The sequence below is a fragment of the Dermacentor silvarum genome, chromosome 1 (genome assembly GCF_013339745.2).
Source record: "Dermacentor silvarum isolate Dsil-2018 chromosome 1, BIME_Dsil_1.4, whole genome shotgun sequence".
Lineage (NCBI taxonomy): Eukaryota > Metazoa > Arthropoda > Arachnida > Ixodida > Ixodidae > Dermacentor > Dermacentor silvarum.
Genome location: NC_051154.1, coordinates 308,201,467 through 308,213,630, shown reverse-complemented (window position 1 = coordinate 308,213,630; position 12,164 = coordinate 308,201,467). Strand labels below are relative to the sequence as shown.

General features: G+C 48.7%; 1 protein-coding gene across 1 annotated transcript; it reads left to right on the top strand.

Moving 5' to 3' along the window:
* The first annotated feature begins 5,842 nt into the window (after nucleotides 1-5,842).
* Nucleotides 5,843-6,814, top strand: LOC119442217 (uncharacterized). Its single transcript, XM_037707007.1, has one exon. The coding sequence runs from the start codon at nucleotides 5,843-5,845 to the stop codon at nucleotides 6,812-6,814; it is 972 nt and encodes a 323-aa protein (XP_037562935.1).
* Nucleotides 6,815-12,164: the final 5,350 nt, after the last annotated feature.

The following is a 12,164-nucleotide window of genomic DNA, read 5'->3' as shown; positions in this document are numbered from 1 at the left end:
AAATCTCTGCAATAGCGGCCCAGCGCAATGTCAAATTGACGTTTACGAAACGGCCCTTCCTGTGACGCTCCTCACAGAATATTCAGCCAATCAACAAGCTGACATGGTATGTATTGGTATTTATTGATAATGATCAAGTAAAAGAGAGTTGTTCTTTTTTCGCCATGCGTATATAAAATTCATTAGGAATTTTATTTTCGTTGAATGAATCTGTGTCTCACTTAAATTAAAAGACGCTTTTTTCTTTCCCAATGTTTGTTCCCTTCAAACATAGTCGTGCTTCAATCGCTGCTCCCATAACCACCCTTGCTTAGGTAAGTGACAATTCGTTCTGAACCGCTTTTCGTCCGAAGCTTCTCGACCATTTGGATCGACCTTGGCTACGCTACCAGTTTACATATACCTTGGCATGACCGTGATTTGCGCGCACGTGCATATTCTAGCTCATTTCGCAGCTGCACTGACCCGGCCGACGCTCACGGGATATTGAAGAAATTTGCGAGGGCGTTCAATCGTGCTGCGTCGTTTCAATTAGAACAGTGTATCGTGTTCCCCACACTACGAGTCCCTCGCCTCCCCGCACGACCCGTTAATCGCGATTTCAGGCTGCTTTGCAGCAGTCACGGCCTAAATTGCGTGCCGAAATTGGCCAGATGGTCAAAAAAATAAAATGTGGTAATGCTAGGTCAAGGAAATGAGCAGACGTATAAATATTGACGATGTTTGTTTTAGAACTGACAACAAGGTGAATAAATTCTCATACATGAGCATTGTTTGAATGGGCAAGTTCTTGTGAAAGTGCAAGTCGTGTAATATTGAAGCACTTGTTCCGTGAGTAAACGAACCGATCTAGAAGCGGGCGTCGCTCCGGTTGTGTGCACGGGTCAGGCCGATGTAAGTGGACCGGTCGCAGAAAACACACGGCTTGCCGGCGACCGTGGCACCACGCGTGTTTGCCCCGAGTCCTCGCTCGTTGATGAGCCAGGAGAGCGGCAGCTCAGTTCCATTTATGGCAGTGTAGTGCAGGTGAAGGGCTTCGAGGCAAGGCATGTTGGACGTGAGCTCCTCAATGAGCTCCCTGATCACGGGAACATCGGTGTGCTGCTTGGAGTACAGCGTCAAGATGCGAAGGTGTTTGGCACGCATAATTTCACGACGGAATTCCTCGCAGTGAAAGTGCAGTTTGTTGTTCTCATAGGTGAAGGTGCGAAGGTTGGGGTTGGCGCATAACAGGTCTCCGATACCTCGGTAGCTCTTGTCTTCGCTCCAGGAGACTGCGAAAATGCGAAGCTCGATCAGTCGGCACGCCCTGAGGAAGTCCAGCGAGGCTATATGGTGGATGTCGCAGAGGCTGAGGCGCTTCAACTGGCTGCGCTGTTGAAGTGAGGCCATGCTGCATTCGCTGATGTGCAGAGGCAGCTCGCACGCTTTGCAGAAACCGCTGGCGCCATCTCGGGACACGCGCACGTCGAGCTCTTCGAGACGCAAGCAACCGTTGGCGAGCTGGTCCACGGAACGCTCGTAGTTGATGCCGCACGGCGCGAGGGCCAGGGCCTGGAGCATGGGCAGGTTGGGCGCCAAGATTCCGCAGCAGTTGACGTTGGTAGAAAAATGGATGCTGGTCAGGTTGAGTTCGGTGACAGCGCGGCAAGAAGCAAGCAGGCTACGCAGTGGGTTGATGAAGTTGTCGTCAAAGACGGGCAGCCGGCAATGGCGTACTGGCGGCACCAGGGTCAGTGTCAGAGAGCGCAGCACCGACCAGCAACGCTGGCGTGACGCAAAGGCAAGCTGCTCTGCGCTGCTGCTGGTTGCTTCTTTGATGGCGAGAACAAGCTGTTCGAAACTCCAGATGGCCGCCGGCTCCTGCACAACGTCAGACAAGAACATGCAGTTTATTCCTCCGTTGGGCCGTGTGTTGATCACCGTGTTGCCTAGAAGAGACGCCGCGATCTTGAATTCAATGTTAGGATGGATCTTGCCGAAGAATCGCGTGTACGGGCATCTGATCTGGCGGCTCGTGATTTCCTCCTGCGAGTAGGTGAACCTAAAGTTTTTGACAAAGTCTCCAACTATGCAACCACATAGGTCGATGCTCCCGTAGTGGTCACCGTCTGTGATGTGAATATGCATGTCTTCCAGAGCACTGCAGCGGGCCAGAATATAATAGAGAATTTCCCCGTCAGGGTCCACTTTGGAAACTTCCACATACATGTAGCGCAGGCTCTCGGCAAATACTTCTTGTTCGTGCACGATGATATTTCGAAACCTCCGAAGTACGTCAGCGTAGACGTTCGGTCCGCACAGCGACCATTCGATTCGCTCCAGTGAGCTCTGCGGTGTCGTAATTAGCCTCAGTATGGCAATAGGGTTCACTTGGCAGCCGATGCAGGACAAGAAGGTCAAGTTGGTGCAAATGGCGGCACAATGCATTATGTAGTGAGGGTCAATCATGAAGCAGTTGTCGAGGAGAAGTTGTTTGATGAATGGCACTCGATTGGGAGTGAAGAAGGCCTGTATGGTTTGGATTCCCACGTTGGGGCAACAGCGGACTTTGCGAGAAACAACGCTGTCGTGCACGATGTCTCTGAAACGCAGGCTGCACACTTCCATCGCCAAGAGGGATCGGGCATCAAGGTGAACGAGTATCGTGAGCCAGACTTCGTCCGGCAGAGTCGAGTAGTCATGCTTCACGAGACCCCGCTCCATGGCGGCTACGCAAATGTAACGTATCCAGCAGCGTCTGGCAGGTCGAGTGAAATGATGTCACGCCTTTTTACCACGCCGTTGGACGACGATGGAGGGGGTGATGTAATCACACAAACGGCAGGGGCCGTGCGAACGTCTACGATAAACGCATACAAATTAGATCGGAGCGAAACCAAGGTAAAGTGTTCTAGAACACTTTAACTAAGATCGATCCACATAGGTCGCGAATAGGGTTGCCAGATGACCCCAACAAAAATAGCCAAATGATCCCAAAATGTAGCCCAAAGATAGCCAGACCCTAATTTTTTGTGACCCAAAAGTAGTCCAAACATAGCCAAATGTTTGATGATGTTCTGCAGGTGTCTTATAGATGGTGCAGATGGTTCACCGCGTATTTCCGGCTCCAAAATTACTTCTGCCGCATGCAACCAGCAAAACAGTGGCCTCAAGATCTGCGTAAAGAATTCTAGTGAGAGCTGCCACTCGGACGTGGATTTGAACACCGCTTATTGTTACGAGCCGAAGGATTTCGTTTCCGATTGATTCATGACGCTATCAGTATTTACTGAGCCACGTTGTGAGCTAACTTTAGTTCACGCCTCGCTTTACTCGAGGGATTTTTCTACAAGTGCCAGGCAAAATACTGCCAGTTCCTCTAGGATCACCTTCGGCTGGTCACGATCGAGTGCCCAAGAGGCGGCCCGAGCTCAATGCATTTTAGAATAGTGATGCCTTTCCTAAGCATGATTCATAAAATAAGCATGTTATTTCTATCCCGCTCTCTCTCTCTTTCTCAATTTTGTATTTTTTACTCGAAAGCAGCTTGACGATGAGTTAGCAAATGCTGCTGCTTAGAGGCACACTGGACTCTGGAGAAAACTTGAAACCTCGCATTTTCCTCGTGCAAAGAAGGGACAGTTGTGACTGCAATTCGCCTTTCAGTGCAAAAACGGAACGACCTGCTGGCCCGTAGCAGCAGAAGTGAAATAAAGTTTACAGTTTCAATTGCCACCTGGATTACGGCGCTGGCAGTAACCCAGGTGTTATTAGTATCGAAGCGTTGAACTGTGCAATTTTTAAACAGGGATTCCCTGGCAAGATTCGTGCAATCTGAAAACGTGTGCGTAAGTTTCAGTGAATGCAGGCACGAATGCGTGTGTTGTCAAATTTCCGAGGGGGACTGTGTATACATAGTTTGCACATGCGTCACTTCCGCACCGGTCCGTGAGCCTGTCCGCCATCTTTAGGCACCTGCGGGCCTGCGGAAGCGTGCTGGGGCAGGCTGCGCGCGCTGACGCGTTGTTGATCCGAAGTTCCTTCTCGCGTTGTGATCATGCCAGTGTGCGCGATTTTCGGTTGCCGCACAAGAGGTACCACTGCCGCGAAGCCGAGCTACGCAGAACCGGGCGTAGGTCCACACCAAACGTAATAACATGGCAGTGCGAACGCACAAGAATGCTGTCGGAGAAACGTCGGTGCCTGTGGCTTTCCCGGACAAATCGGAAGGACCTGAACAACGTGCGTGTCGTCACTTTGTTTCGGGCGAGTATATAACACGCCAAAACACTGCACATCACGCATGATCGTAAAAGGGCGGCAGCGAAAGCCCCGTACTGGTTGGTGACCGCCCGCTCCCACACGCATAGTCGCCTTTACCGCTCTGAAAAACGCCCGTGTACTTGTGTTGTAGTGCACGTTAAAGAACTCTGGGCGGTCAAAATTATCCCGGAACCCTCCACTGCCGCGTGTTTCACAATTAGATCGTGGTTTTAGCACGGAAAACCCCAATTTTTTTTTAACGGCCTACAAACTGCTTCGTATCGTCATTTCTTGGTATGTGTGCTTCGCTTAGCGACATGCTAAGCAATATTTGAATGTCTACATGCTTTTAATATAGTGGGCTACTTCTATTTAACGCAACAAAATTCACATGCACGGACCATGCACATAACTCTAAACCAAAACTCGCAGAAAGAAACGAACACACGTCTTGAAGCTTGGGGAAAAAGTGCATATAGGTGAACCATTGTGGCAAGAAAGCTTTCCCTGAATGAAGCAGCACAAAAAATACTGAGATAGTTTTCTCTGCCGCACGCCAAGAAACATATGCTTTCATGGACTCACCTCGCCGAGGACGATGGTAAGACCCGACGACAGGCGCTTCGCTGCAACCTTCCTCATCCAACCGCTCGTGAAGTAATTGTGCGCCTTCAGCTATTTGTAAGCCTTTATTTCGTTCAGCGTGATGTAGCTCGTGGGCGGGACAAGATAATTAATAATATCCACGTACGTCGTGGCCGGGTGTGTTATCCACGCCAACGTGCAGCTAGTATGGGTCCACGCCGTCGCACATTCCGACCTTTTCTTTGTAGCGAGCCCGCGTCGGCCCTACAAGCTCGTCCATGTAGAAAGGGCAAAATTCAGGGCTCCTGACTTTTCCCATCGCAAAGCTTTCACGAAAGCAAACACGCGGCGCTAACACGTAGAAACGAACGCCGAACACAAACGCAGCGTGCCAGCGGCTAGTAGCGAGGTGCCTAGCGATGGCGGACGGTCGGGGCAGGCGGCGGATATGACGTCACGTGCAAACTATGTATACCTTACCTTCAGTGTGACTTGAAAAAAAATAAAGAAATGTAATTCCACTGGGGAACATACGCGCGGGGCGACGATGTTACCGTGTTTGAACTTTAGACGCAACCTCACCACCACGCTAGAAATGCGCTTGGAATCCCCATATAGTTGCTATCGCAATAAAAGGAAATACCTCTTGCTCAGTTACCTGTTATTTTATCATAGACAACCACTTTTGCTAAACCTAGTGAAAGCCTTCTCACGTTCCAAAAATACTCATTTTACGGGTGGTCAGCCCGCCGGTGCAGACAACAGTAAAGGAAACGAGCCCGCGCACTCTGATAACCCGTTCTTAGCGAACACAATCGGCTCGACCTGGCTGCAACACTACATTTGCTAGTAGGTACAGCGTTTGACCGCTGGCGCCACGCTGCGCCGCTCGCACGTACCGCGTTTCTAGGTGGTTCCGTTCACCGAGGGCGCTCGAACGCAATGATATGGTTTGCACGAATGCAACCCTTGCAAGCGTGGCTGTATGGCTGAACACCGCTTATAGTATCAGATGAGCCATCTGTGGCTCGTCACCTGTGCCAACAGCCTTTCTCAGCAGAAGCTCGTCGATAAAGGTGAGCTACTAGTCAAAGGACTCAAGTGCCTTGTCATCGACCCAGAAAGCCGGAACATCAAAATGAAGCTTCTGTGGCTTCCTCCTCACCTAGAACAGAAGCGTATCGTTGAAGCGTTGGAACCATATGGCATGGTGCAATCCATAACCAGAGAAATGTGGCGTTGCGAAGGCATGGAGAGTTGGCAGATGACGAATCGTGATGTCGAATTCACGCTCAAAGAAGGCCTCTCTACCAGTTCCCTCCCTCATCTTCTGACGATCTTCGGACATCAATGCTTACTTTTGATTCCCGGACGACCTCCCTTGTGCCTTCGATGCAACAGAATAGGGCACATACGAAGACAGTGCAAAACACCACGCTGCGCGAAGTGCCACCGTTATGGTCATAACGCAGAGGCATGCGTTGGCACGTATGCTGACAAGCTTCGTGGCAGTAAACCGGTGGACGATGACACCATCGTTAACCATCTCATGGATGTAAGTGAGGTCGTAGATGCCTCTGGCGAAGCGCCTGCTGAAGACCACCGGGCTGAAGAAGTGCAAATATCGACAGCTGCGGACACAGCTACAGCGAAGTTTACTGAAGAACAAACAGTGACTAACCGTGAAAAGGACCCTTGTGCAACGTGGGCCGAATCACCACCTTTTCGGGACCAGCTTCATCCTGCCGAGGATACTGAAATGACTGAGACATCAAAGAAGCGTCCAGCGCCGGCAGATGATTTGGAGTGCTCTGGGAAAGAGCCAAAGGTCGCCGCGGCTAAGGCGAAGAAACCCCTTCATGGAGCCCCTGTGAGTGCAGATGCCGCTGCAGTTCAAGAAGTTGCTGCAGCTGCGACACCCCAAAGGGATGGGACAGGCAGAACAAAGGTAGCAGCGTTACGTGTAGGCGCTGCGCCTCAGTAGTGGAATCATGGCGGGCGCCCTTCCCTTAACGTTTTGAACACTGAATGTCCGTTGCTTACGTAGTAAGCGACGGCAGGGTCAGTTATTACACTTGTTGCGTAGCCGAGCGTTAGATGTTATTGCAATTCAGGAAACGAAAATTGAATCCGATGACGACACAGCGGCTGCTGTAGCTCCATTTCTTTCGGAGTATGAAGTATGTGTCAGCCACGCGATTGGTGTCTCTGGAGGATGTATGATATTTGTGAGAAAAACGCGGCAATGCAACGTGTTGGGACTGTGCACTGATAGGGAAGGGCGCCTTGTATGGTGTGATGTCAATATGGATAGTCATGTTTGGAGGTTTCTTTGCGTGTATGCGCCACGTAAGGCACGCGACCGGGAAGACTACTTTCTCTCATTGACCCAGCACTTACGCAATGACCGTGTATTAGTTGTCTTAGGTGACTTTAATTGTGTGTGTAGTGGTCAGGATCGGTCGTCTACAAGGCAACGCCATGATACCAGCGCTGACGTTTTGAATGCCATGACATGTGACTACCAGCTTGTTGATGTAGGGGATCATGAAAAGGTCCCTTTTCGCTACACACATTTTCAAGGTACATCTCATGCAAGCTTGATCGGATTTATGTATCTTTACCTATCCTCCCTAGACTATACGGCTACAGTGTGCACCCTGTGTTCTTCAGTGATCATTGTTTGGTGTCGGTTTGTTTTGGCAACCGGCAGTGTCAAAGTTCGCGAATGAACTGGGATTTATGGAAAATTAACAATCAGTTACTCTTACATAAGCCTTTTCTCAAGCGCGTCCCGGAAATTCTTATTGACGTTTCAAGTCGTAATTCTTTATCTGTCTTTGCGCAATGGGAGATATTCAAGCAAGAAGTTAAAATGATAGCCATTGAAGAAGCTTCCATATTATCTTTTGAGAAAAAAGGAAAATATAAAGAGTTGTGCAAGTTGCTAGATACGCTACACGAACATGAATGCCTGCATCCTGGCAAGTACATTGAGGACATTTACAACGTTAAGGCACAAATGCAGACAATGGACACTGAGAGATACAGAGGTGCATTAGTTCGAGCGCGTACTCGTCGGTATTTGGAGCAACAGCCTTGTAGTCGTTCACTTGGTGATGAGCGTCAGCATGCTCTGTCGAAGCAAGTTCTCGAGATAAAGTATACCGGAGCGATTGTTAATGACCAGGATACAATAATGAAAGCGTTCACGGATCATTACGAGAATATCTTTCAGTCTCATAAAGCAATTAAGAGTGAAGCTGTAACGGAAAACTTTATTTCGTTGCTGCCACAGCTCAGTCAAGAAGAATGCGATGACGTTGATAGAGACATAAATATCAAGGAAGTGGAAGCAACCATTGCTTCGCTAACTAAAGGCAAAACTCCTGGGCCTGATGGCTTGAGTGCGGAATTTTATCAATGTTTCTGCTCTATATTGGCTCCCTTTCTGCTTAAACTGTATGAAGAAGCTTACAGGATTGGATACCTACCTGCCATGCTCTATCAAGGGCACACAGTACTTATTCCAAAAAGCAGTGATGTAACAAAATTGCAGAAAGTTGAGGGATATCGCCCCATATCACTTTGCAACGTGGATTACAAAATATTTGCTAAGATATTAGCTAGTCGTCTTCAAGAAGTAATTCGATCATTGGTGGGAGACCATCAAACATGTGGCATTAGAGAAAGATCAATTCAGACAAATATCCACGTTGCACGGTCTGTGCTAGAGTGTGTGACAGAAAGTGTGGGTCAGGTTGCAATAGTTCAGGTTGATTTGGCAAAAGCATTTGATAAAGTTAATCACTGCTTCTTGTTTAGTGTTTTAGAGTACATAAACATTGGATCTCTTCTTTTTAAAGGCATCTCAATGTGTTATGCTAATGGCACAACAAGGCTAATAGTAGGCTAATAGTTAATGGTTGTCTATCTGAATCTATCCACCTCAGGGCATCAGTAAGACAAGGTTGTCCCTTGTCACCTCTGTTATTCGCTTTGTACTTGGAACCGCTTTGTGCACGAATTTTGAAGGATCATACCTTTCATGGGTTCAGATTGTTATCCAATGAGATCCGGGTAGTTGCCTATGCAGATGACATAGCCTTCTTCTGTGCTGACAAGAAAAGTGTGGAGACTGCCCTTGCCATAACGCAGCAGTTTTGCTCAGCTTCTGGTGCAACTGTGAACTTTGAGAAGAGTTCCGGATTTTGGTTCGGTCAATGGTGTACAATGCCAACTCGCTTCGCAGGTATTCAGTGGAGACAAGACTTTAGGTACTTAGGTGTACCCCTCTCTCAATATCGCAATAGTAATCCTCACTGGTCAGCGGAAGTTGCAGAAGTACAACGTAAGGTTAACAACTGGCAGGGGCGGCAGTTGTCCATATTTAGCCGAGCTGAAGCTTGCAATCTGTTTCTAGCAGCTCGACTTATGTATGTCCTGCAGGTATTACACTGCTCGCGACTTAGGTTGCAAGCTTTCCATCGTGTGTTTGCTACCTATGTATGGAGCTCACGTGTTGAGGCCATGCGGCGTGATAACCTTTTTCTTCCTATTGAGAGTGGTGGTCTTGGCCTAGTTCACCTTTTTGTTAGGCAACTTGTCTCCCGGTTATTCTTCTTACGTGATGTAAACAGTCCTTTTCTAAGAGAGATGTTACAACTTCGATTAATGAATTACCTTCCAGAAATAGTTGTGTCGTCATCTGTCAATGATGCACCACCTGCTCCTTGGGGCTTCTTGAAAGAGGTTGTTGAAGGCTTTCACTTCCTTAAAGCTCGCTTTAGCTTGGATTATATTTTCACTGCATCCCGTAAAGAAATTTCTGCTGCACTGATAGAGACATTGTTTCCTGTTCCCCATTATCGTGCGCCTTATTTGGAATGTTGCTACTTAGATGTACTCAAGCGTGTCCGTCGAATGATCATTCCTCCGGGGATCAAAACTTTTTTCTTTAACTTACATTCGGCAACCCTTCCTGTCAAAACCTGGTTAGAAAAAAGGGGCTGTTTCGTGCCGTGGTCTACAAACTGCCGTTTGTGTCCACATGCTGAAACGATTCATCACTGTTTTGTCGATTGTAGGGATGCCGTGTTCTTCTGGGACATTCTCCAAAGAACACTTAAAAAGATTTAGACATCACACCATACACCATTCGTTTTTTACCTTTTAAAGATTCCTGTGACCCACCATATGACATGTTCATAGTACTTGGTCTACATAGTCTTTGGCGCAGTAGAATGTGTGACAGGCACGCTGAACCACCGCGAAGCACTCGGTCGTTTTTTCGGGAATCTGCTGCCTACGTCCGTAGTGTGTACGCTGCTCAAGAAACAGCGCCGGACTGGATGCCTTTATTGGACGCGTGCACATGCTTGCCTGACTTTTGAATATGTACCTGTAGCGCATTGTTTCTTGTGTTGCTGAAGAGTCTGCTCCTATGTAATAAAGAAAAAAAAAGTGGCTGTATGGCTTAGTGGTTACGGCGCTCGCTTCGGGATCTTGCGTACGCGGGTTCGGAACCCGCTCTGGCTACATTTCTTTTTTTTTCAATCACGTTTTTCCCTTTTTTTTCTCTCACTGTTTGCCAGCGCGGTTGCTTGAACCCCGGCGCCACGGCGGCAGCCGTGGTGCCGGGCGCCGACGCGAAGCGGCGGTCGTTGGGGTGTTGCGGAGCGCAGCGTAGCAACATCCCAAATAAAAAAATACTGCTCCATTCAGGTAGACTGCTCCCTCCCTGATAGTGAGATTATATTTGGATCATCAAAACAGTGATGCGTTTATAATACCACCGATCCCAACAGCAGGCTAAGTCACCACCAGCCCCGCGTTTTCTCCGTCAACGCCTCCTCCGTTCCAGCGGCGGCGGCTCGAAACATGGTACGCGCGAGCGGCGCAGCGTGGCGCCAGCGGTCAAACGCTGTACCCAGTAGCAAATGGAAATACGCGACCTGGCTGGCGCACCCTCCGTTACCGTCTCTACGTCACACTAACTGAAAATGGCGCACCTGCGTTCTTACTTCTGCAAAAAGGAAACGCAATAAATATCCTATAGCGCATTCGATTAACTTTTCTTTAATAAAGCCGGTGGGCCGGCAATATCTGTGTGTTTCCAAAGACTAAAAGGGCAAGAGGGGACGAAACAGCAGCGGTCCTCCACGCGCACCGTGCCGTGGCTACCGATCTTGAGATAACGGCAGACGACGAGCGAGTACAAAGTACGTCCACCGCAAGTACGAGGTGCGACAGTGCGCCCGTGCCTGTGCCGAAGTTCGTGATCATGTGGGAGCCTCACGCAAGACCTCATTCACGCTACCTTAAAACATCCTCATTCTCAACTGCAATATTTTAAATTCTGAATGGCTTTATGCTTTGCAGATGCAACAGTTGCCTTCGAATGCGAAATGAATTTCGGACATTTTGTAATAGAGTAATAAATCTGCCGAATGTCTTACTCCATTCCGAAACAACGCACCACCAGACGCTCTTAAAACCAAATATGCGCATAAAGTACAATTTACCTTTGAAAGAGGGGTCCTTGTCCAATTCCTTCTTATGTGCACGGCTGTATTTCGCCCACTTGCCCATGCTTAGTTTTGAGAACGGTTTTCATACTGATACACGTGTGAAGCGGCAGCAGATGGCGCCGAAACCAAAACAAAAAGAGAGCTTAGCCATGAAAGCCGTGTAAACACGCCAGCGATGACTTAACGCCATTTACTCAGCGCCGACAATTCCTAAAAACACGGCCTTCGAGATTGATTACATAACTTTTTCGCAGCGATGAGCTTTGGGTTTTCATAAACCGGCGTTCCCAAATTTTGTCAGTGCTGACGTCCTTAATACAAAAATAGCCCAAATATAGCCATGTAGCCAACTCGGAATTTTCGACGCCAAGCCGCATAAAAAGTAGCCCAATTTGGCTATTAATAGCCCAGTCTGGCAACCCTAGGACTCGCGAATAGAGGTGTGCGCATGGAGGATGTACTGTAGCCACCGTAGAGAATGGGTGTGCGCCGTGTCGGTCTCGGCCGGCGGCGGCGTGGTGGTCGTTTCTGGTCGGCGGCGGCGGCATAGTCGGCGCGGCGCCGGGTATTTGATCGGCGGCGGCCATAGGGTTTCACACTATAAAAAAATGTTTTATAGTGTGAAACTCTGGCGGCGGCGCAGCATAGAGTAACATACGGATTACAAGAGTGGCCACTCGATCCTAAAAGCGACCGAGCTACGCAGCTTCATGCCGCCCGCTAGAGGGCAATACAACACTCCCTGTCTCCAAGGGAACGCGCGTACTACTTATCTATTGTAACTTTTCTATAGTGCACTATACG